A 27,376-nucleotide genomic window follows, 5' to 3' on the forward strand; every position below is an offset into this window, starting at 1 on the left:
ATACTATGTAAAGAGGATTTCCACCACATAATATGGTACGGTTTGGTTCAGTTCACTTTGGTTCACTTTTTTAGGCTTTTCCACTGCATTCTTTACCTAGTAACTGGTGCTTTTTTAGTACTACCCTCGGGTAAAAAAAATTGTGGTGCTTCTTGTGTTGTCGTTCACCTGGCTTGTTGCATGAGCAAGTGACGATTCTCTGTAACCCAATATAATGTTCGGCTGCAAGTCTGAATTCTTTTGGTATCGTATTGTTGTGCTAGGTAGGAATGGCTGACGCGAAACAGTGTCGAGATCCGGAAGCGCAAATGTGTTTCGCATCACTGCACTGAAGTATGGTCCAAAACATCAGGTCACGTTACTAAAATGATTCAAAGCACCCAAGTCATGTGACTAAAGCGATTCAAAGCATCGGGCATTTCAGAAGTGTTTCGAGACGGTTGTTTCAAGATCACATACTGTTGCGGTCGGAAGTTAACAACAATTATTTATATTATTTATTAAATTTCCCATTTATTGTGTTTTATTAACGTCTCCTATCTAGACTTTAATATCGAGTGGAGTTTGACTACTGAACAAAGGCTCCTGGTATAGTGAACTGCAGGATTATCAGAACAGAGCAGAAGAGGGAAAAAAGAAAACCCTGGCATGTCTGTTGATGCTGCCCTTTCTCTAAGCTGCTTCATCAAATTATTGGTGACATTTGAGTTGGACGGAGGAGAGAGGTTGAGTTCAGAGGGTTATCAGATGCGCAGTCACTTCCGAACATATGCACAGATAATGCTCTCTGCATCTTCTACTGCTCATCTGCTGCTGTGTGATGAAGCTTACTAGTACTGTTTCTATATGTATTTTCTATAAAAGACATATAATTTTTAATGTGTGCACAGTTGAAAGCACAGGTACAGTTGAAGACAAAAAATATTAGCCCTCCTGAGAAATGTAAAATCTTTAAAGAAAGATTTGATCAAATTCACATTTTTAAACATAATAGCTTTAATGACTAATTTCTGATGACAAATTTCTTTTGTCTTTGCCATATTTTACTAATTATTATGAAAGATACTAGCTGAAATTGCGACGTAAAGGCTTAACTAGTTCAATTAGGCTAATTAGGCAAGTTAGGTTAATTCGGCAAGTTTGAGGTTTGTTCTGTAGCCAATCGAGAAACAATTCCTAAATGGGCTAATAATATTGATCATATTTATAAAAATGTAAAAACTACTTTTATTCCAGCCAAACTAAAAGAAGAACTTTCTGCAGAAGAAAAAATATTATAGGAAATACCAAATGAACATTGGGAAATATTGGGATCGCTTGGGAAATATTTAAAATTATTTGACCTTTAGCTTCTTTTTTAAAAATTTATTAGCAACACTACAAAGATTCATCCTCATCTAGGGGTGCATTTCCAAAAACCATCGTTAGCCAACCAAAGTTGCAAGTTGCATCGTTACAAACGTAGTTCGTTAATTTGGCATTTTCCAAATGCATCGTTCTAACGAACATTCGCAAACTGCGTCGCAAACTTGTATGTTTTCAACTACACCTCTAGAGCTGTAGTTAGAAGCATAGTTCCTGGCTGTGTTCTATTCCCAGTTATCCCCCTATGCCCTATTGATTTCGAACCTTCCAACATTTCAATTTGGAACAATTAAAAAAAAACAAAAACATTAAAGTCATCTCGCTTTCCAATTGTTTGTTTTTTTTACATTTCAGTTTTAGCAATCTTCTTATTGACAATTGCGCTTCCTTCGCAATGCACTTTGCAAACATTTTTGCCATTTTGAACGTGGCCATGGCTCATGACGAAAGCTATAGGTGACCTATTATTTAAAAGCGGAATTTTACGTTACGTCTCCAAAGCTTGTGCAAACAAAAATATATAGCATTTGTTAATGCTTTTAATATACAGTAGGTTATTTATTAAGAAATGTATCTGTACTGTATATGACATGGGCCTGTTGGTTAGAACAGTAGACTTTTACAATAAATAATAATAAACAAGATCCTACTTAATAATAGGGTTGTCATGATACTATTAATTCATGTTACGATACTATACCACCTATTTCGTGATGCCGATTAGTATTGCGATACTGTAATTTTTAACTTAAATCCATGAAATATACTATATTTTTTATGTTGTAATAGGCCTACTTGAATTGAATTAATGATTCCCTTATTACTGGAAAAAGCATTTGCATGTCTCTTCACCTAAAATGTATTTGTACCAACAAAAAATACATTAAAATAATGATACAAATTATACTAAACAAAATTTGTTACAAAAAGAGCATTTTTCCTCCAAACTTGGGCTTTAAACTACGTAGGAGTGTCCAAGTCAGTTCCTGGAGCCCTGCAGAGTTTAAATCCAACCCTGCTCCAACACACTTACCCATAGGTTTCAATCAAGCCTGAAGGACTCAATTAGTTGGACCAGGTGTGTTTAATTAGGGTTGGTACTAAACTGTGGAGAGCTGCGGCCCTCCAGGAACTGACTTTGACACCTGTGTTTTAGACCCTTTACACACATTCAAGCTGTTCTTGTGATGAATTTTGTGTCATACTGTGTGTACTGTTTGTGAACCCTCTCATTTGTATTCAACCTGAAGACGGTACTCATGTTTTGCAGTCATTTCTTTCTGTTGTCATTTAAGGTGTTGGTGTTTTTTTCTACAGGTGCATATAGGTTACCTTCCAAACAAGAGGGTTCTTGGCCTGAGTAAATTAGCACGGTAAGTTTTTGACACAAACATGAAGGTAGTTTATTCTGACTTCTTTTATAATTGGACACTTTAGTCACTTTCATCTTCCACCAGTCAGGTTTTAATGTTATTACATTAGATGGCAAAACCACTGCTGTATATTTATAAAATATTGTAAAATAGGTGTAGTTCACCACAAAAATGAGATGAACTACACCTATTTTACAATATTTTATAAATGCTTGACAACCTTACAGTGTCATTTTTTAATAATGTTTCAAAATATTTGAATGTGCTTTAGAATTATTGTAATATAACACATTACTACAACAAAATGTAATTAACATTATTAATATTCACAAAAAAATCTGTGCTAATTTTTATTATTATTAAAATGTTACATAATATTATAAGTGTTGGATAATTGTTTCAGTTTTACAATATTACTGTTTTATTTGATTTTTAAAATAAATGCAGCATTGGTGACCAAATGAGATGTAAAAAAACAAAAACATTTGAATAATCGTAACCTTTTTTTTTTCTTTTGTGAAATGTTTTCCGGGTTTAAAATGTGATCACAAATGATCACGAGGCAAATCACCACAGTAATTGATGACACATCACAACACACAATTATTATTATTATTATTATTATATCCAATGAGAGGAAGCTTTGCTTAATTATTCATGACAGCAGGCCTTGATTTCTTATGAGGCAGAACCAATCAAACAGCTCTTATAAATGCCACATATTAAGTCTTAAGAGTTATTAAAGATGCAAAAGTGTGTTCATATATAAACAGTTGAAGTCAGAATGATTAGCCCTCCTGTGAATTTTTTTTCTATTTTAAATATTTCCGAAATTAGGTTTAACAGAGCAAGGAAATTTTCACAGTATGTCTGAAGATATTTTTTCTTCTGGAGAAAGTCTTATTTGTTTTATTTGAGCTAGAATAATTAGAATAATCAAATTTTTGAAAACAATTTTAAGGTCAAAATTATTAGCAGAATGTTTAGAAATGTGTTGAAATAATCTTCTCCCTGTTAAACAGAAATTGGGGAAAAAAAACAAACAGGGCGAATAATTCTGACTGTATAATTATATATTTTCAATGGAAATTGCAAATGCAAATAGCAGTCTATTCATTTTTGCACCAAATTAAAGTGGTCATGGTTATATATAAGTATGTATATGTGTGTATATGTGTGTATATGTATATATATATATATACACATATACACAGGTGAAGTCAGAATCATTAGCCCCCTTGACTTTTTAGCCCCCCTGATTATTTTGTTCCCTAATTTCTGTTTAACGGAGAGAAGATTTATTTTCAACACATTTCTAAACATAATAGTTTTAATAACTCATTTCTAATAACTGATTTATTTTATCTTTGCCATGATGACAGTAAATAATATTTGACTAGATATTTTTCAAGACTCTTCTATACAGCTTAAAGTGACATTTAAAGGCTTAATTAGGTTAACTAGGCAGGTTAGGGTTATTAAGCAAGATATTGTATGGTTGTAAAGAATGGTTTGTTCTGTAGACTATCGGAAAAAAAATATAGCTTAAAGGGGCTAATATTTTTTACCTTAAAATTGCTTTTTTTTTTTATTAAAATTGCTTTTATTCTAGCGGGAATAAAACAATTAAGACTTTCTACAGAAGAAAAAAGATTATCAGACATACTGTGAAAATGTCCTTGCTCTGTTAAACATCATTTGGGAAATATTTAAAAATGAAAAAAAATTAAAAAGGGGGGCTAACAATTCTGACTTCAACTGCTGTGTGTATATATATATATATATATATATATATATATATATATATATATATATATATATATATATATATATATATATATATATATATATATATATATATATATATATATATATATATATATATATATATATGGATATATATATATATATATATATATATAGATATATATATATATATGGATATATATATATATATATATATATATAGATATATATATATATATATATATATATATATATATATATATATATATATATATATATATATATATATATATATATATATATATATATATATATATATATATATGGATATATACATTGTGTGTGTGTGTTCATGCTCTGCTATTTTTTATAAATGAGATATTTGGTTATGTAAAGCAAAACGTACTGATAATGAAATGATTATATGTTAATAATATGAAGTATGGCTTAAGTGTCAGCGCAGGTGAAATGTTTTTCTGGCGCATTATTGAATCCTAATGAATTACTTGTTGCAAATTTCGAAGCATTTTTTTTCTTAAGTAAAAATGAGCATCGTTCTTTGGAGTGAAGGAGATTAATGGCTCTCTTTCCCTCAGGGTGTTGTTTGTCTGTGAAATCAAGAGACACGTGTGTGTGTGTGTGTGTGTGTGTGTGTGTGTGTGTGTGTGTGTGTGTGTGTGTGTGTGTGTTTGTTTGTGTGTGTGTCTTGAAGCAGTGAGAGTGTAAGTGTCTATAAGAGGATTAGACACAATGTGTGAGTGACAAAGAGAAGCTTGATCAGATCTGACCCCAATACCTGTGGCTTAGCCTTTTCACCAAGTACCAGCCGTAACACTGATGAACACATGACAGTAACACACACACACACACACACTGCAGATGCTTTTCTGCTTTTGCTGAATTTTAGGTAAACTTTCTGGGTCTTTGCTGAATAAAGGTATCCATTTACATATACAGTATAAAGGCTAATTTATTGCAATGTACTCTTTATAATTGTTTGACATTTTCTAGAAATACAAATATTTGAATAAAAAAATCGAGTTATGAACTTAAATTGAAATAGTTGTACATTAGCATTGTCTAAATGGAGTTTTCATTATTGATTTAAATTAGATTTTTGAATAAAATATATAAACGTGGATACTTATTTATAAGCCGCTGATTTGTATCTACACATTTTCATTTATTTACACAGGGAAAGCAGTCAACAATGCACATATTGCACATAAATCACTTCTATATTATTATATTATATTATATTATATTATATTATATTATATTATATTATATTATATTATATTATATTATATTATATATATTATTTTTTCAAGACACTTCTATACTATTCTATACTTCTATACCATATTATTTATTTCTCTTATTTAAATGTCCTTTCTGTCTTCATGTCAATATGCACATGTACCCTCTGCACAAACTCTGTGAATAAACTGATATAATCATCACCACAACAACTAAACTCCCTTAGCAATAAAGTTTTATCAGAGCTCCATCATATACCACAGATGTATGTTGTGTGTAAATCTAGCTTAAATATTAACTCTGTTCTTATTTTTGTTTCGCTCCAGAATCGTTGAGATATACAGCAGGAGATTGCAAGGTAATGATCATTCGATTTCTATAAGAATCTTTTTTAGCATGTGAATGTAGCCCTATTATTATCCAATTTTGTCTGGTTTCAGTTCAGGAGCGTCTGACCAAACAGATCGCTGTGGCCATCACTGAAGCTCTACAGCCTGCTGGTGTCGGGGTGGTGGTCGAAGCTACGTACGTCCACATGAAACATTCATATTTTATTTTAGATTTTATATGATTTTGTGTGTCATTACTTTATTTTACATGTTTTTTCAATTCTATTTTACATAATACCAAGTACTTTATTTGATTTTGGTAGCACTTTATTTTGATGGTCCATTTGAGTATTAGTAGACTGTCTGCTTAATATCTGTGATATGCTCCTTTAACAGACATTTAACTGACTATAAGAAACTTTACAAGTACATGTCAACTTACACTAACCCTAATCCCAACCCTAACAGTCTATAATCTAATGAGAATTAATTAGCATGTAAATGCAATGTAACTTAAATTCAACAAATGGACCATCAAAATAAAGTGTGACCGAGCTTTCATTTGACAGTTTAATACTAATACTTTATAGGCAGCTTATGTTGAGGTGGTTGTTAAAGCCGTTTATGTAAAAATGAATTTTAAATGTAAAATGAAAGTTCATTTGTATTATTTATTTGTTTTTTTTATTCTACCATTTAAAACTAAGCACTTGTGTTGGGTTGATTGTTGAAGCAATATCAGTAATCATGAGTAAAGTTATAATCAGTGCTGTCAAACAATTAACTGTGATTAATCACATCTAATAGAAACAATTTGTATTTACATAATATATAAACAGTATAAATATTAATGAGCAATATCACACTAATAGCAGTGCGATGTGGCTATATATCGGCACTGATGGGAGGCGTGCGTTGGTGTCCCATCAGTGACATTATGCAGCGATATCGCACTGCTTACGAGTGTGATGTTGCGTTTATACATCAATTCGACGGCGTAATTGTGTATATAAAAAACAAAATCAAACACGGAGAGTCTCAAAACTCTTTTGTATGAGGAACTACTTTCTTCCGCCATTCATTCACATCTGCAGCTGACTTTAGAACAGCAGAAACCGTTGCTCATTTACCAATGTCACTTTAGAGCTAGTGTTTGATTGTTTCTCTAGTGTAATGTCTAAAGTAATGACAAAACAATAATTAACCCCGAAAAAGCCAAAGCAAAACTAACACTACCAGAAAGAATACCAGATTACTATTGTATAAATACAGCACTACAACATACAAAAGGGAGAGATCAACTTAAAAAGTCACTTACCCGTTTTATAATGATTTAATCAGCTCTAGTTTGAAACTAGATATTAAAGTTTGAGGACAAACTTTATGGTGGCTTGAAAAGCCGAGTCTAAAAGTTTGAAGTCGTTTTAAAGTGTAATTAACTGAAGCAGTTTTTATGAAGTTTGAAACAATCGGCATAGATAAGTACATATATGTTAGCATGTTTCTAGGTTGTTGCTAGGCGGTTGCTAAAGTATTCTGAGTGGTTGCTAGGCAGTTGTTAACATCAATTAGCATGATTCTAGCATTAATTAGCATGTTACTAGGATGTTTCTAGCATGAATTAGCATGTTACTAGCATGAATTAGCAAGTAACTAGCATGATTCTAACATAAATTAGCATGTAACTAGCATGATTCTACCATGAATTAGCATGATTCTAGCATGAATTAGCATGTAACTAGCGTGATTCTAGCATGAATTAGCATGATTCTAGCATGAATTAGCATGTAACTAGCATGATTATAGCATGGATTAGCATGGATTAGCATGTTGTTAGCATGATTCTAGCATGAATTAGCATGTTTCTAGCATAGTTCTAGCATGATTTAGCATGATTCTAGCACGAATTAGCATGTTATTATCATGATCCTAGCATGACTTAGCATGTTTCTAACATGAATTAGCATGTTGCTAGCATGATCCTAGCATGAATTAGCATGTTACTAGCATGATTCTAGCATGAATTAGCATGTTACTAGCATGATCCTAGCACGAATTAGCATGTTACTTGCATGTTTCTAGCATGAATTAGCATGTTACTAGCATGATCCTAGCATAGAGTTATGAGCTCACAAAGTTTGACCCAATGTTAAGTCAATGGGACTTTTGGGATTTTTCTGGGTCGTTTTTCGGAAAACCCAAAGTCGGATCAGTTAGAAAAGATATAGCAACCCGAGTCAGACCAGTTTGAAGGTTTGACGAAAGTTTGAAGTATGTAGCTTGAAAGGCCTAGGAGGAGATACACTTAGAAATTAGTCTCAGAAGAAGAAGAAGAAGAAGAAGAAGTTTAAGATAGATAACAGTATGCTGGCTTTTCAAGCCACCATAATTACGCTCCTCTAAGAAATTATTATGCTGTCTCTGTCGCCATCTTGTGGCAGAACATCAACCGTCTTTGCTCTGCACAGTATGGCAGGCTGATTGATGCCGATGTGCTGTTTCTGACATTATAAATATTTAAAATAGGCACTATCCTGAAAAGTAAACCGTATAGTTGCAATCTAAACAACTACTTTCTCACCTAAAAAAGCCTCAAAAGTACATTATGTTGTCCAACAGCAGCAATATTTGTCAAATTTTAGTGAGTTTATTCATCTGCTGTCACTCTATGTGGATGGAGTAATACAGAAGGGTGAAGAGGGCTGTACGAGTGCTGTTATTGCAAAATGTCAGATTTGAGAACCATGTACACACGTGTGTACCGTGTTTATGTACGTTTATAAAAACACTATACATAAAATACAAAATTATGCAAAAGAAATATATATACATTTTTATATAATTTTTATTATATATAAATATATATATATATACAGTTGAAGTCAGAATTATTATCCCCCCTTTGAATATTTTTCTTTTTTAAATATTTCCTAAGTGATGTTTAACAGAGCAAGGATATTTTCACAGTGTGTCTGATAATATTCTTCTTCTGGAGAAAGTCTTAATTGTTTTCAGCTAGAATAAAAGCAGTTTTAATTTTTTAAAAACCATTTTAAGGTCAAAATTATTAACCCCTTTAAGCTATTTTGTTTTTTGATAGTCTACAGAACAAACCATCATTATACAATAACCTGCCTAATTACCCTATCCTGCCTATTTAACCTAATTAACCTAGTTATGCCTTTAAATGTCACTTTAAGCTCTATAGAAGAGTCTTGTAAAATATTTATTTACTATCATCATGGCAAAGATAAAATAAATCAGTTATTAGAAATGAGTTATTAAAATGTTTAGAAATATGTAGAAAAAAATCTTCTCTCCGTTAAACAGAAATTGGGGAAAAAATAAACAGGGGGGCTAATAATTCTGACTTCAACTGTATATAAATTTAAACAATATTGTATAGTCATGCAAATATTTATATACAAAAATATACACAGCACACAAATATATTTTGTAAATATTCACTTTTATATTGGATGCGATTAATCATTTGACAGCACTAGTATGTGTATATATATATATATATATATATATATATATATATATATATATATATATGTATGTGTATGTGTATATATGTGTGTATATATATATATGTATATATATATATGTGTATGTGTATATGTGTATGTGTATATGTGTGTATATATATATATATATGTATGTATGTATGTATATACTGTATGTGTGTGTAAATATTGAATATTAGAACAGGTGTCGATTGGAACAATATGTATAGTATATGTTAAAATTTTATTTTATTTTGTTTTCACATGTGTAAACACTTTATTTTATTTTATAGCTCGAAAATATAGAAAGTTGGAACTTTTTATTTAAATTTACCATGTGCAAATATTCAGGTTTAGAATTATCATTTCAGTTCATTCTATAATAGTAAAATAATTCTAAATTTGACCAGACCTCACCATTAATTTCTCCTCCTCTCTCCAGCCACATGTGTATGGTCATGCGCGGCGTCCAGAAGATGAACAGCAAAACTGTGACCAGCACCATGTTGGGTGTTTTCCGCGAGGATCCCAAGACACGGGACGAGTTCCTAACCCTCATCCGGAGCTGAGAGGATCTGAGCGGTCCTCCCTTGCCAAAACACTCTGACCAACCCTGCTCTCCAGCGCCTCCTTGGACTCCAGGACTCATGTTCTGTGGTTCTGCCTGCGGTCGAGGCTTTGCTGCTGTGTAACATAGAGCTTATTTGGGTAACACGTCTCCTCTGTATTACCTGTGTGTGTGTGTGTGTTTACTAGTTTATGTGGTTTATGAGGATGAAACTGTATTAAAACATCAGTATGACCTAGTTGTATGGTTTACAGGGACATATCTTTAATTTAAAACACTTAAAAATCCTACTTCCTGGGGTGTTTTGATATTAAAATTGAGCCATGTTTGTTGTGAGAGTTGAGTTTAGGGGTAGGGGTATGGTAAGGCCATATAATAAGCAGCTTTTACAGTATAAAATATATTATGCCTAATGAGAGTCCTTGTAAACCATATATACAAGTTTGTTTGTGTGTGTACTGGTTTTGGTAGTTTACAAGGACAGTTTTTTGTATAATGACATAAAATTACTTCGTTGTACTCTACTAAGGTGGTTTACGAGGACATGCCTGGTGTTCTTGTGATTTTAAAACAATTAAAAATAATACTTTACATGGTCTTTTGACATTCAAATTATGCCACATGTTTCTTGTGAGGGTTAGGTGTAGGGCCAGGGGCATATAATAATCTGTTTTACAGTATAAAATACATTATGCCCAGGGCTTTACATTAACACCCACCAAATGCGGGTAGATTTCAGCGGTGGCAGGTAAGACGGACACTCCCACCAGCCACTTTGGCTGGTTGAAAATAATTTTCCCAGATAATAATTCTTAAAAGCAGGGTTTGACAATAAGGATGGTCCAATAAGCATGCAAACGCGATCTTAGAATTGAGAAGCAACACGACTAACAAAAATAATTGCGTTTGCAATTTCGAATGAGAGGATAATCACTCGCGCTAACAGCTGAGGTGATGCGCGCGATTGTTTAAAACTGTTTATAGTATATTGCTATACTTAGCTTGTTTTGACATTTAAAATTTGTGGCTAAGAAATAATTAATGATTTGTTTATCATTATTATGTTTTGATTTATTTGTTCAGAGATAAATTTGGTGAATCCTTCATTTTGAGCTCTGAAAATTATGTGAAATAAAAACTAATTGTAATACAATGAAACCATGACCCATTTGCTCATGATTATTGAGCAAACTCATACACGACACACAAACAGTGAAATGAATGAGGAGGCATGTGGAGATAATGCAAAATCTAAATCAAGTAATTTTAGCATGTCTAAGTCATATTTATGTGTATAAAATATATTTTTCCTCAGTGGCTGGTGATCAAAAAAGTTAATGTCAAGCCCTGATTATGCCTATGAAGAGTCCTCATAAACCATATAAATAAGTGTGTGTGTTTGTGTGTGTGTGTGTGTCTGTGTACTGGTTTTGGTGGGACAATTTTTTTGTATAATGACATGGAAATGACTTAGTTGTACTCTACTTAGATGGTTTTACAAGAACATGCCTGGTGTCCTTGTAATTCAAATCCCTTAAAAATAATACTTTACGAGGTCTTTTGACATTCAATTGATGCCAGACGTTTCCTGTGAGGGTTAGGTTTAGGGATAGGGCCATAAAATAATCTTTTTTGAGTATGAAATACATTACACCTATGAAAAGTCCTCATAAACCATATAGATAAGTGTGTGTCTCTGTACTGGTTTTGGTAGTTTACAAGGACATTCTTTTGTATAATGACATGGGCATCACATGGGAGTTGTACTCTATTAAGCTTGTTTATGAGGACGTGCCTGGTGTCCTTGCAATTCAAAATACAAATGATACTTTACGAGGTCTTTTGACATTCAAATTTTGCAACGTTTCCTGTGTGTTTCCTGAGTTTAGGCCTTATAATATGTTGTTTTTACAATGGAGAGTCCTTGTAAGCCACCAATACCAACATGTGTGTGTTGAGTCAGTAGAGCAGCGGCAGCCTCTATTGACAGGACTGTGGCGATTACTGTTACATGCAATCGTTGTGTTTTTAAAGGACGTCTTCGATTTTAGCACAATTTGAACTCGCTAAAACTGACAAGCACCAAAACCACCAAGACAGAATGTGTTTACATCTCTTTCCGGTTGTTCACTCAATTAACCACAATCAAAATGCTTGATATGGGGCTTTATTTTCCGGCTCATGTACGGGGAGGTTCGTGTCATTCTCAATACTCGATTTTACTGTTAATATACAAAACAAGTAATTGAGGTATTATGATGCAGTTGTGAAATGAAAATAACCATGGTACTAAAACATTATAAAATATACCTTGTTATTTATAGGGTACTTTATTATTGTATTATAATGGTTCATAATCATAACAACATTACAATAGCCTCACTTTTTTTGTAAAGTGTATCGTCCCAGATAGGCTTTGTTTTGTTGTTGTTTTACTATGTGATAAATGTATTATGGCTATGCTGTTTTATATTTAATGTGATATAATGCGTCCAGTGCATTGGTATAAATGCTCATGTTTTTAAAGATACAGTTCACTCAAAAATGAAGCTTCTGTCTACATTTACTGACCCAAACATGTTTGATTTAACTTTATAAAACTTTTCATAAGTAACACAGTAAAACAATGTAAGCATTAGTTGGTTTCAGACCCCCCAAAATGGTGAATGAATCATTTTCACTCAGAAATTGTACAAAAAAATGGAATAACATGCATTGAATGTAATGTGAATTGTTGAATACAGAGTATAGGACGTGGTTTAAGTGTTTTACAAACGTCAAGATATGGGTGTAATAATGTTCCAGCATCTTTCAATGTAAAAACTACATTTATGTAAAGATTAAACAATTATATATAATAGATATAAAGCGATGATGCTTTTAATTAATGTTAAATTAGTCTATTGTATTTGTTGCTTTTGTGAGAAAAACCATCATATGTACGAAACAGAAACTCAAGTGACTTTATGTCAGCCATTCAAAAAAAAAAAAAAAAGTTGGTTTATCTTGAGCAAATTGACCAAAAAAATGACATTTCTATTGTACAGAAAAATAAAATACAAATATAATGATTAAACTTGCAGAAATAATCATAACTGAGCTCCAGTGTTTTAACGGGAATAAAACAGAATAAAAAAATGCAGAAATACATTTAAAAAAGCAACTGTGAAATTTGTAAGATTGTATAAATGTAATTGTGCAATGTTCAATCATATACGTCATAAGTTTCATAGCATCATTAGCTAACTTATTCTCATTAGATTATAAGTAGACTGTTAGGTTGGGGTTAGGGTTAGTGTAAGTTGACATGTACTTTCAAAGTTTCTTAAAGTCAGTTAAACATCTGTTGAAGGAGCAGTATCAGTGGATATTAAGCAGACAGTCTACTAATACTCAAATGAGAAGAAATTGGCATGTAGTGTGCAATACAAAAAGTGTAATAGGGACCATCAAAATAAAGTCTTACCGCTTTTTGCTGAATACATTTAATTTAAACCTTAAAATGCAGACCAGAAAAACAATACAGAAAACAAAAACAGGAAATCTGTTTTATTTTTTTACTTTTTATTCATTTATCTAGTTTTAACATCTTAAAAATGACACAAAACCAAAGAAAACCGAACAACAAATAAAACAATATTGGAAAGAAAAAACAGAATAAAACAAACAAACAAAAAAAAAGATATATAAGGTCTTACGAATACAAAATCCCCTTTGCTTACAAAAAAAAAAAAAAAATGAAGTATAGCACTATATATATAAAAATATATCATATAAAACTGTCTGATATTATAGAAGAATGTTGTAGAAGTTTGTGTACAAATTTGTGTTGTGATCAAGGTGACAATGTAGATCAAACATTATTTATTGACCATTCCAATGTGGTCATGTCATTGGCCCATGAACATTTCTGCTTGCCATTAAACTATTTCATAACTGCAACAGGAGGCAATTCAATAATAACTTAATGTTAAAACAGCTATCCTAACATTATTGATCAATATGTGGCTCTTTTTGAATTCTCAGATGCTAGAAACGAAAAATGTAAAACATAACATACGTTGGGACCATTGTTTTTGTTTACATCCCTTAAAATGGTCAAATGTTTCTTAAAACATTGGATCCTTTTGACCAGAGATGTCCAAACTAGGGCAAAAGTTGGCCCATGGTAACCTTTGATTTAGCCCACCATCACATCTGAGAAGAGACTCAGAATGATGGGATGGTTTAGAGATTGTCAAATCAAATTAAATGCAACCCTTTGTTTGTTTAATAGTTAAAAGCTAACTGAAATTACAGTGGCGCAGTAACTAGTGCTGTCGCCTCACAGCAAGAAGGTCGCTGGTTCGAGCCTCGGCTGGGTCAGTTGACGTTTCTGTGTGGAGTTTGCATGTTCTCCCTGTGTTCGCGTGGGTTTTCTCCGAGTGCTCCGGTTTCCCCTACAGTCCAAAGACATGCAGTACAGGTGAATTGGGTAAGCTAAATTGTCCGTAGTGTATGTGTGTGTGAATAAGTGTATATGTGTTTCCCAGTGATGGGTTGCAGCTGGAATGGCATCCACTGCATAAAACAAATGCTGGATAAGTTGCCGGTTCGTTCCGCTGTGGCGACCCCTGATTAATAAAGGGACTAAGCCGAAAAGAAAATGAATGAATGAATGAAAATAATCAGATTCTGTTTAAATGTACATAGAGTCACACGACAATGCAGAGAATTTGGTGAGCAAATCAAGTCAAAGGCAGATTCTGCTTGATTAGTGTATTCAGCATTGAACTCCACTGTGTTATAAATGTGATCATTTGTTTTTATTGCAAGGAGTTATCATTTTAAAATGTATACTGCATTAGTTATTACTATTTAAAGTAACAGTAATAAAAGTTTTTATTTATTTTGAAATATATTAGGAAATTACCTATGGCAAATTTAATGTAAAATAGTTCGGTATATTTACCTTCAGCCCACAGCTCTCAATGATATTTGGTTTTTGGTCCTTCATATGAAAAAGTTTGGGCACCCCTGCTTTTTACTTTCATTTTATAGAGAAAGGCAATTCCTTAAAAAAATATATAACAATAAATAAATACATGCATACATACACAGTTCAAGTTTATTACTTTTTTCCCCCAATTCCTGTTTAACAGAGAGAAGATTTATTTTCAACACATTTCTAAACATAATAGTTTTAATAACTCATCTCTAATAACTGATTTATTTTATCTTTGCCATGATGACAGTAAATAATATTTTACTAAATATTTTTCAAGACACTTCTGTACAGCTTAAAGAGACATTTAAAAGCTTAACAAGGTTAACTAGGCAGGTTAGGGTAATTAGGCAAGTTATTGTATAACGATGGTTTGTTCTGTAGACTATCAAAAAAAATTAGCTTAAAGAGGCTAACAATTTTGACCTTAAAATGTTTTTTTTTTAATTAAAAACTTCTTTTATTCTAGCCTAAATAAAACAAATAAGACTTTCTCCAGAAGAAAAAATATTATTAGACATACTGTGAAAATGTCTTTTGTCAAACCTCAATTGGCAATTACTTAAAGACAAAAAATTCAAAGGGGGGCTAGTAATTCTGACTTCAACTGTATGTATGTATGTGTATATATATATATCCTGTTCCATAGAAGAAAGTACAGTAAATGATGGGTTTAAAGTAAATGGTAGAAAAGTCATTTTCAGGGTGAACTGTCTCTTTAAGTGTTTGTTTGTTTGTTTGTTTGTTTGAGTATTTGACTATTCTTTAGTGTCTGTCTAGTCTGAAGTGTTAGATTATTACTATGTTAAAGTGATGACCAGCTCCAGCCTTTAAATATCCAGTCTCTCTCTGTATCTATATATGTGTGTGTGTGTGTGTCATTGTGCCCAGCGATGTTGTTTACACTCTGACGGTTGTGTTTTATTTGTTGAAAAAAAAAAAAAAAGACCAAAGGTGAATGTGCAGTCGAGGTCAACACACATCTGATTTTGCACAATGTGGGATTCATGAAGTTCTAACGGTATGAAGAAAACTTAGAAATGTGATCTTTCTCATTAAAATACACAATAGAAACGATGGAAAGCAACGCAGGAAATATTTGAAGCGTCTACGTTTGCTGAACATATTTTGTACATTTACTCTGACGCATGTTCACCTGTACCATGTGCTTCGAATTGAAACTATCTACATATGTATCATTGTAGGACATTATGTTTACTGTATTGGCTGTGTATGGTCTGTTTTGTTATGATGAAATCTTCTGGGAGTGATCGATGAGTTCAGATGGAGACAGTATCTGCGATGTTTAACGTCAGTGAAAAAAATGAGCTCTTGATATTGAGAGCTGTAGTGTTATTCCTGTGGCCTTCTTCAAATGGAAGACTCCGAGAGCCTTTCAGATGTACTTTACTATTGATGTTCATCATTTTCAATAAATCTTATCTAAGATATTATGGCTTGTTGTTTTTTATTGTAGGAGTTTAGTATAAAGTGAAGGATATAAGAAACCTTACCCTGAAATAGAAAGACATTATTGTAAATACAGTCACTGGCCACTTAATTAGGTACACCTGTCCAACTGCTCGTTAATGCAAATTTCTAATCAGCCAATCACATGGCAGCAACTCAATGCTTTTAGACATGTAGACATGGTCAAGACGATCTGCTGCAGTTCAAACCGAGCATCAGAGAATCTTCCATTGAGAAGGTGAGAATCTACTGGGATTTTCACGCACACCCATCTGGTTTACAGAGAATGGTCCGAAAAAGAAAACATCCAGTGAGCGGCAGTGCTGTCGGCGCAAATGTCTGGTTAATGCAAGAGGTCAGAGGAGAATGGCCAGACTGGTTCGAGCTGATAGAAAGGCAACAGTAACTCAAATAACCACTCGTTACAACCAAGGTATGCAGAAGAGCATCTCTGGACACACAACACGTCAAACCTTGAGGCGGATGGGCTACAGCAGCAGAACACAGCGGGTGCCACTCTTGTCAGCTAAGAACAGAAAACTAAGGCTACAATTCGCACAGGCTCACCAAAATTGGACAATAGATGTTTGGGAAAATGTTGCCTGGTCTGATGAGTCTCGATTTCTGCTGCGACATTCGGATGGTAGGGTCAGAATTTGGTGTCAACAACATGAAAGCATAGATCCATCCTGTCTTCATCAATGGTTCAGGCTGGTGGTGTAATGGTGTGAGGGATATTTTCTTGGCACACTTTGGGCCCATTAGTACGAATTAAGCATCGTGTCAACGCCACAGTTAACCTGAGTATTGTTGCTGACCATGTCCATGCCTTTATGACCACAATGTACCCATCTTCTGATGGCTACTTTCAGCAGGCTAATGCGCAATGTGATAAAGCGCAAACCATCTTTGGTTTCTTGAACATGATGAGTTTACTGTACTCAAATGGCCTCCACAGTCACCAGAGCTCAATCCAATGGAGCACCTTTTGGGATGTGGTAGAACGGGAGATTCGGATCATAAAAGTGCAGCTGACAAATCTGCAGCAACTGCGTGATGCTATCATTTCAATATGGACCAAAATCTCTGAGGAATATTTCCAGTACCTTGTTGAATCTATGCCACGAAGGATTAGGCAGTTCTGAAGGTAAAAGGGGGTCCAACCCGATAAGGTGTACCTAATAAAGTGGCCGGTGAGTGTATATCACATTACTGACAAAACTTTTTGACATTGTACTGTTAATATATATGTTGTTGCTATAAATTGTACAATTTATGTATATGTAATTTTGTCTCATTTTAATTACATTTATTTGCATAGAGTTTGTTTTTAAGACACATTAAGTATCGTGATTCAAATGTTATATATGTTTGGTAATTTTTAACAAGGTTCCCTTAATGTTAGTTAATGCATTTACTGTCATGATGAGCAAAACTTATTCATCTTTGTAAATGTTAGCTAATGAAAATAAAGTTTTTCATTCAGTAGTTCATGTTAACGCGTGGACTAATGTTAAGCAGCATTACTTTGTACTTTTTATAATAGGCAAATGTTGAATAAATGATGTACAAGTATTGCTCATCATGCTAGTAAATACATGAAGTAATAAATCTTTGTAACGTGTGACCCATTTATTCTTATGTTTCTGTATTAATCTTTTTCTTAATGACAATTTGGAATATGTGTTGGCAAATATATGCATAAATAATAATAAAAAAGTGGTTCAGTCAAATGTAAATGCTCCTTACATTGTTTAACGATTAAAAATAGCAATATTTACCACGAGCATCGGGCCTCTTACAATTGAGTTGATGAAGCACTGAGTATGCCTACAGAATGACTCAGCATTCCTTTTATTTACACAGAAGACTCCGCCTCTTATATTAAACTCTGCATTGAGCTCTCTGATTGGCTGAGGCCGAGAGGAGGCAGTAAATTCCTCTCAGACTCATAGGGTCACACTGCCAAATCTTCCTTCAAACCATTCATGAAATCAGGGAAGCACAGTAAGTCCTTTTTCAAAAGTTACCCTTTAATACTTTTCGTCTGTGGTTATTACAAAGATGTCAAGCATTGAACACAGACCCAATGAAACAGACTAAAACACATTCAGTTGGCGACACGCACATACACAAACAATACAACACACACACACCCACACAAACGCAAGGCCCCGAACCAAATGAGAGAGATATTACACAGAAATCCCCCTTTTTACAGTCGGAAGTGCTGTTTATTTTAGTAAAGATGTTTAAAACTAAATGATGCCTCACAGGTAACAAGCGGCCTCATCCGTGTTTTATGTAAAATAAAAGTACGTTACAAGACAATCCGGTTTTTCACCTGGATACACAGTCACACTCGCGCGCACACACACATACAAACAAACAACAAATATATACAATCTGTGTGTTGTACAGACAGATATAATTCATAACTTCATAACAGCACTGAAGTACCTAAAGCATACAGATTCCCATGAACTCCCAGCACGCTCCTCTTCCGAGCCTTATAGTCGTTTTGGACTTTGTATGATTTGAAGTTTCGACCATCAATGCGTCTTTGCTTATCTCTATACTGTAGTTTAGAGCCATATAAAACCATTTACATTTGGGGTAAATGTGTGAATACAAAAAAGGCACTGCCATTTGTTATTCCAAATATGACTTTCCAGCCTCTTGCATGCATCTCTAAAATATAAATTACATCCTCTTTTTTTTATAATTGGTTTTTGTTTCATTTTTCGAGCTTTTTAATTTGGTTTTTGTTATTTCATAAACATAAGATTCTTTTAAAATATATATTTTATATATACGTACATATACGTCAGCCTGCAGTCAATACAGGACATCGGCTCTTGAAAATAAAACGCAAACGAAATAATGAAGAAGCACAAAAAACCTTCAGGATAGATGCAAAACAATAAATCAAAGTAATGATAAAATAAAAAAATAAAATCCATCAGCATCAGATATGGTATGCTAATGCGCAGAACCTATTACAAAACAATCTTATGAAGGCTTTATCAATGCTAATATGCTATAGTTTCACTTTATTCGAAATACCAAGTTAGCAAGTGTTAACGCTGTTACAGCATCTGGAGATTTTTCAGCACGGCTGCCGTCACAAAACCTCTTAAGTCCAGTTTATACTTTGTGAATGTGTTTTGGTCGATCGGATCACTGGTAAACATTTACAACTTATCTCTTTCGTCCACTTTCCTGATTTGCAAAAATTGCTCACACAATTTACATATGAATGACAAAATAGTGAAAATAAAGGCTGGTTTGTACTTCTGCGTCAAGCGATCGCTGTGACCCACGGTGGATGCCTTGCGCGTTGCTGGCCATTTATACTTCTGCATGCTGTACATTGTGTTCAAAGGGAAAAAGGTTTTGTTTTTTTACCAGACACTTAAAAAGAATAGATTTTATAGCAGTAATCTCAATACTGTGAAACCGTGATGATTATATCCAAGGTTATCATACTGTCAGAATCTTATACCGGCCCATGCCTATTTGGCAGTGAAGTTGTAATGTTCCTCAGTGTTGAGTTTTTTCATAGGTGTTTTGTTTTTTCTGAACACTACCTTAATGTACAAGTAGCTTAAACGTGCTCATTCAGAGGCGGGAACCGGCAGACGTGCAACAACTTCTAATCATACTAATCATAAGGTAAACACAAAACAAAAGTTTCTAATTGGAGCACCTTCACGGGACTCAACACTTGTAAACAATCGCTCCAATGGGTTCACTCTCGGCCCCGCCCACACTCGTCAGCGCTACCAAGCCGACCAATCACAGAGCTTGCGCTACGCATCGTTGTGACATGTAGTTACATTTTTTGAGAGGTGTGAGTCAGTGTCAGCCACGCAAGGGTTATGGGACCCCGCGAAGGCTGCGTCGAACTATACGCGTACGCTTGACAAAGAACAGAAGTATAAATCAGCCTTAATACCGAATGCAGTAGGTTTGTGTCCAAATCCTGTCTAGACAGAAGGTGGTCTTTCTGACTGTGTGAACGCATTAGAAAAGATGAGCATTTTCATTACTAAAGCAATCAGTCAAATGTGTTTTTCGACTACTTCAGGAAGGTCGAAGTTTTAGACTTCATTTACACCTGTAAGTAATGCTGTTTACTTGTGACTGGATTGACCAAAACGCAACTTAATACCACCATAAACTTCTTCATACTGACAGATTACAATTTGCTTTGAGGTCGCTGTGTGAACAACATGTGATCCGAGTGTGCCTCACACGTGCTTAATAGTGAAGCCAAAATATTTCTGTCGCCCCCCAGTGGCTGACTGCAGTACATGTGAAAACCCCGCCTTATCCCAAGTGCATCTCTGCGGATTCCAAGACCGGGGCGTAACATAAAGGGGTGCAACTTGTAGTAAGTTAGAGGCGTAACTTGCAGTTATCGAGATCCAATTGAACCATGCGAGATGTTGTTGGCAAGATGGCGGAAATACTTACCAGAGAACATTTTCATTGAATGTTTTCATTAGTTTTCTCCAAATTTATCCAGAACCTGTTCATTTGATATATTATATTCATTCAGTTAGACGTTTATAACTGATGGTTGGATTAAGGGTTGTGGTACAGTAGGTATAGACGTTAATAACGATGATGGTTGGGTTATGGTTGGGGAAGGTATAGACATTAATAACTGATGTTTGGGTTAAGGGTTGTGATAGGTGTAGATGTTAATAACTGATGTTTGGGTTAAGGTTTTGGGAAGGTGTAGACGTTAATAACTGATGTTTGGGTTAAGGTTTTGGGAAGGTGTAGACGTTAATAACTGATGGTTGGGTTAAGGATTGGGGAGGGTGTAGATGTTAATAACGATGATGGTTGGGTAAAGGGTTGGGGAAGGTGTAGATGTTAATAACGATGATGGTTGGGTAAAGGGTTGGGGAAGGTGTAGACATTAATAACAATGATGGTTGGGTAAAGGGTTGGGGAAGGTGTAGATGTTAATAACTGATTGTTGGGTTTAGGGTTGGGGAAGGTGTAGATGTTAATAACTGATGGTTGGGTTAAGGGTTGTGATAGGTGTAGATGTTAATACCTGATAGTTGGGTTAAGGGTTGGGGAAGGTGTAGATGTTAATAACTGATTGTTGGGTTTAGGGTTGGGGAAGGTGTAGATGTTAATAACTAATGATTGGGTTATGGGTTGAGGACGGTGTAGACGTAAATAACGATGATGGTTGGGTTAAGGGTTGGGGAAGGTGTAGACATTAATAACTGATGGTTGGGTAAAGGGTTGGGGAAGGTGTAGACGTTAATAAAAATGATGGTTGGGTAAAGGTTTGGGGAAGGTGTAGATGTTAATAACTATGATGGTTGGGTTAAGAGTTGGGGAAGGTGTAGATGTTAATAACTATGATGGTTGGGCTAAGGGTTGGGGAAGGTGTAGACTTTAATAACTGATGTACAGCGCTATCTTGCCGAAAACATAGTTTTGAGATGTGGGTCTCCATAAGTTTAAGTTATGCTTCTGACGTACTACAAGATACGCCCCCTTCAAGTTATGGCCGTCTTGCAGTCTGCAGACAGACCCTGCTGCCCTGTCCATGTAAACGAAGACTAACTAAAACTTCAAATTACACTTTAAAGGAAATTATGTTTTTTTTTTAGACATTTTAGGTAGTTCTTATCGCCCAGATATATTTTCAAGTGCTAGATAGATAGCTGATGCTCTAAAAATGGGGCGTGGCTTCATGATTCTGTGCTTGTGATTGGATCTGTGGGTGTTTGGGGTGAGAATTTGATACCAGCTCATCATTACTACTGGCTCCAAATGATTTCATAAGTGCAAGATGACAACGCCCTAGATGAGACGTTTTGGCTTCACTTTTGTACAGTGGAAGGAACTGGAAAAACGTTGTCCATCTTTTTAGTCTATGATATGAACACTTCAATTTGTGTCATACTCCATTGTCCATTAATGTGTCTCTGTAAAGACCAACACAATGACTCAACACTGTATTTTGCAAATAAACACTGTAACAGCTGAGGTGAAAAACAGCATCAAAATAACAGCAAAAAAAGAAAGAATAAAACTGGCTCTCCTTACATGTGTGACCATATAAAAAAAAAACATTTCCTTAAAATACAAAATCAGGGGGAAGGTTAGCAAAATATAAACTTTTATAGATACTCACAAGAAAGAAAAATGATAAACAGCAACATTAAAAAAACTGATATGTCTTTTGACTATCAGGCATGTCATTTGAGATAACAAGAATGCAAATTGGGAAAAAACATCCAAACAAAAAATAACTAGGTTGTTATCTGAGATGTACTTATGGTTACCAGCCATAGCAAATGTTAATACACAAGGTATCTTAAATAATACATCTAATGAATAGAATAACCTCTGCATCAATAATAGAAAAGAATAAATAATCATTTGAATTTGCTAACTGTTTTCAAATGGCAGTGACGAGTGGCTTATTACACACAAACAAATGCACCTTTATAAACAAGATGCACGAGATGCCACATGATGGTTTGCTAACATGCTTTAAAACAACACTTCCGTTTAAGGCATTTCATGCACTTTAAAAGCACTAATTTGGAGGCACCAACTTGCTTATGAAGCCGACACACTGCATAGTCAACATTCTTTCTCTTTAAGGCAGATTTAACCGCGTCGTTCACCACTCAGCGGATGTGAAAGTGCCTCTTTACTGTCCGTTAAATCAAGACTGGTTTCTTTGGATGAGCCAAAACGTGTAAAACACTTGAGGTGTGGGAGGGTACATCAAAGTTGCAGGCTGGCACATCCCTTTACATGAGGACTGCAGGGTACAACAGTCCTGCAATGGGGGATTTTGGGGAGAGTTTGTTAGTCCAGTTCCTCCTGCCGAGACCCCCAGTTCCCTGTCCACCATAGGATTCACACAGTTTTTGCTGATGAGAGTCTATTGCACATTATTGCAAATTCACTTTTGATGGTTTCAGCAATAATTCACAGCACCAAGGGCAGGAAAAGCAAAGTTATTATAGGAAAAAAACTCTAAATAAGATACATTAACAATCACTGAACACCCTCATAAAGGGACTTTCCGCCCCAGATTAAAACAATTTAAAGCAAAGAAACTCTTTCAGACCCTTCCCATGCAGAAAATCAGATCTTCACTTGTTAGAGTCCAAAACTAAAAGCTCATTTCTTATTGTAAACTTTCTACTTGATATACCTGGCATGATTAACTAATGGCTGATATTAAGACAATACTGTTTAAAAAAAAAGACTAGACATTTAATGGTAACTATTGCACAGTATCACCACAAGGTGGCGCTCTGTACTAATAACTGGTGCATTAGCGTTTTCTCCTCATACACATTTAGTGTTTCGCTCCCCTTGTTTCTAGGAGTGTACCACACATGAGACTATCCCAAATAACAGAAATCATCCACACCGCAGCGGTGATATTCCCATAATCAATAAACAATCACCCTACAGCGGTGCATTTACAGATGAAAAGTTCTATGCATAAAAACACATTTCCATAAAACATTGAATATATCTCCAGGCCCTCAAAGAATATGCAGAAAACTCTGCAAAGTCCTACAGTATCTGAAAAAAATCTCTTTTATCTCCCAAACCTTGCGTTTATGCTCTCAGCCATACATATGTATATTCAAATATATTATATTGTAACTTATTTGATCTTATTATATATTTATACATTATAAGATAAATTTTAACTACACTGTAAAACCCAAAAGTTAAGGTAACTCAAACCGTTTGAGGAAACCGATTGCAACAAACCATTTAAGTTCAGAAACTAATCTATATGAGTACTGTGAACTTAATTCATTTAAGTTGATGTAATGAGGTCTTTATTCATTACTCGCTTTATTATTCAGTCATACTCATTACCTTCAGCACTGAGTTCAAAACTCTTTTCAAACGAGTAGAATTAACTTTTAGTAAATTTTGAGTTAACTACACTCATTCATTTGATAAAGTTGACTGTGGGTTTTACAGTGTATATATTGTATATTGCAATTTTTAAAACAAAATTATGTTATTTTCAATATAATATCTTAATAAATCCAATACATTTGAATATACATATATATTCTGCCTGGACCTTCATCACTGACCTTCAAGTTCACCTGCTCTTCTCTCTCAACGTTTCCATCTACTTGCATTTGCTGGCATTTCTCCACTCCTCCATTACTCTGACCTCCTGTTGTCCCTCGACCTCAGTTTCTTACGTCAGAATCCACATACAACATTCCACCCCGCTCCCTCAGTAGACACTTCCACTGACATCGCTTCCTTTCCCATCTCCACTCACACTGCCGAGTACCATCCGTAGCTCTGACTGCCTTTGTAGTGTTGTAAATCAGCTTTCCTGCTGGCACAATAGAAAACTAGAACAACAAAACAGTAAATATGAACACAACTGTAAACTATGAAGCCTTTTAGGAATCTAAAGCTGTACACCGTCCACAACAAATCGCACCTGAAAAACTGTTCTGATTTTCTTGACAGTATTATGTGTAAACAAACTATTTTAGCATCTGCTCAGTGGCACAGATATCTAATATGTAACTACATATCTCGATCTGGTTTGGTCTGCTGGTGTGTTTTTGGATTTCATGACGTTCCAGACAGCCGCCTAACTGCATTGAATTGTCTCCTTTGCATTGCGGACCTTCTCTAATGGCCTGTCAACACTAGACCCCTTCTAAAGAAGTGCTGAAGAAGATGATTTTCTCCCAAACTCGAATGTAAACACGCTGAAGTAGTCATGATGACAGCACTCGCTTGTGTTAAGCCTTCAGTAAATGGTGATTGGCACTGTGTCGGCCACACCCCTCCCCATCTCTCCTATTGGCTATTGGTGAGCGGGTGGTGGAGAGGGGAGGAGTTTATAGACAGAGGGGCTTGTGACCTTCTGATGACTGTTCACCTCTTCTGTCAGGCATGCCTGTGTCTCCCAGTGTGCCCGCTTTCCTTGCCTCAGATGGTTGAAGTTCGATCAACACCATCTGTGGAGACAAGTGGCATCAGAGTTAGTGACCACACCCAAAATTAGGGACTTAATGTGTACTAACTGAAAAGAAGTAGTCATTAAAATTGTACTAACCAATAGTATACCTTATCTATACAACTTGGTATAAAAAATACCTTGGAGTGTCCTTACTGATTAGAAGTATTTATAAAAAGTAGGGGTGTAAGGGATCACGGTTGATCCGTGATTCGTAGAGATCACAACCCACCATTCAGAACGCACATGAGCGGGGATTAATAACTTTTTTTGAACTCGTAGGTTAATCCAACATTTATAACAATTGCAGAGAGATCACCTCCCACGTCATTCAAATCACACGTATGAAAGCATTTAGGCTTCCCTGTAAAATATAATGATGACGGAAAAAGTTGTGGCGGGACCTAAACGCTTTCTTAGGTTATTAATTAAAGGTGTTTTCTGTCACTGTTTGCTTAGCTGGCATTAATGCATTCAGTGTAAAGCTGCACAATTAAACATTAAAATATCTTGATCTCAATTCAAACCCACGCAGCATGAATGATAAATGATAATGATTTGCATATGTTTATTAATCCTTCCTAAAGCGCTGCATTCAAATCTGTGTTTGATCGAAAGAGATTTAGTTTTTACACTTTTTCAGTGAGTTACAAACAGTTGAATAGCACAGAAGTACTGGGAGAACACTTTATAGTTCAGATATAAACACTGATGTTTATGGTAAAGATTAAAATCACGGTTTAATAGAACTTGACGCTGGTGAATGTTGTAGCAGATACACTGTTTAACCAATAGGTGGTGACAAACAACCATCAAAATTATGTCACAGAATAGAATAAAAAAAAAAAAAGTTGTTGAACCATTAATTGAAAATAAGTTTGATATGTTATACAAGATGTTAGACTTCTATATTTAGCATTATCAGCAACAGTAGGTAGCAAAGACATTTTTCGTATCGAATATTTTCTTTTTTTTCAGCTGGTTCTTTCTAGATTTCTATTTTTATTAAAATTACTGGTTCTAAGTTCTTTTTGTTAAAACCAATGGTTTTTGCAGTAATATTTTTGTATAATAAGACAGCAAATGACATTTGTATCCTCCCTTTTTTGCTGATCCAAAAAATGGTCCGATCCGTGATTCAAAAACCGTAGTGTGACCTGAACCGTGAGATTTGTGATCCATTACACCACTAAAAAAAGATATATATTTATTATATATTTACCCTAAACGTTTGAACAGTTGCGTAGTTTTGAAAAAGCTGATGCAAACAAAGTGAATTGAACAGAAAACAATTACGTTGCCCCCCCCCTAAAAAAAACAAAACTAAAAATTGTGTTTCAGCACATTTTATATAAGTACTTTGATATCAAAATATTTTTTGAGTGATCAAAATTGCGCACCAATGAAATTTGAAAGTCTAAAAAGCATAACAGAGAAACCCCGCTAGTTTAACTAACTCAGTAGTGTAACTCACTATACACCACTAATGCATCCTAACTAAATACAAGTAAACCTTGACTGACTCTTTTAAATGGTAGTGCAACTTTCTGAGTTCTCTGAGCCTATCTTCTGGAGAGTTATCAAGCACAGACATTGAGCCTGAATGACTCAAGTGAATGTTTTTTGCTTCTGGTTCATTTGAAATGACTTGGACTTCCCAAGCATACATTTAACAGAGCAAACAGTCAGCTCCTGCGTAATGAGGGCAGACTGCTGACCAGAGGAGCTGGAGGTCCTGAGTCTCGGGGTTTCA

The 27,376-nt window shown here is 34.6% G+C and overlaps 2 protein-coding genes across 2 annotated transcripts in view; one reads left to right on the plus strand and one right to left on the minus strand.

The window, feature by feature from the left end:
• gch1 (GTP cyclohydrolase 1) overlaps positions 1-16,591 on the plus strand; it is a 32,444-nt gene extending 15,853 nt beyond the window's left edge. Inside the window, exons 3-6 of the mRNA XM_056476833.1 lie at positions 2,683-2,738; positions 6,071-6,102; positions 6,185-6,269; positions 10,028-16,591. Coding sequence (XP_056332808.1) covers positions 2,683-2,738; positions 6,071-6,102; positions 6,185-6,269; positions 10,028-10,154 — 300 coding nt within the window. The 3' untranslated portion in view covers positions 10,155-16,591. The remainder of the gene's footprint in view (positions 1-2,682; positions 2,739-6,070; positions 6,103-6,184; positions 6,270-10,027) is intronic.
• Positions 16,592-18,619: 2,028 nt separating this feature from the next.
• samd4a (sterile alpha motif domain containing 4A) overlaps positions 18,620-27,376 on the minus strand; it is a 90,693-nt gene continuing 81,936 nt past the window's right edge. Inside the window, exon 13 of the mRNA XM_056476353.1 lies at positions 18,620-25,624. Within this exon, the coding sequence (XP_056332328.1) occupies positions 25,596-25,624 (29 nt within the window). The 3' untranslated portion in view covers positions 18,620-25,595. The remainder of the gene's footprint in view (positions 25,625-27,376) is intronic.

Source organism: Danio aesculapii, chromosome 17 (genome assembly GCF_903798145.1).
Source record: "Danio aesculapii chromosome 17, fDanAes4.1, whole genome shotgun sequence".
Lineage (NCBI taxonomy): Eukaryota > Metazoa > Chordata > Actinopteri > Cypriniformes > Danionidae > Danio > Danio aesculapii.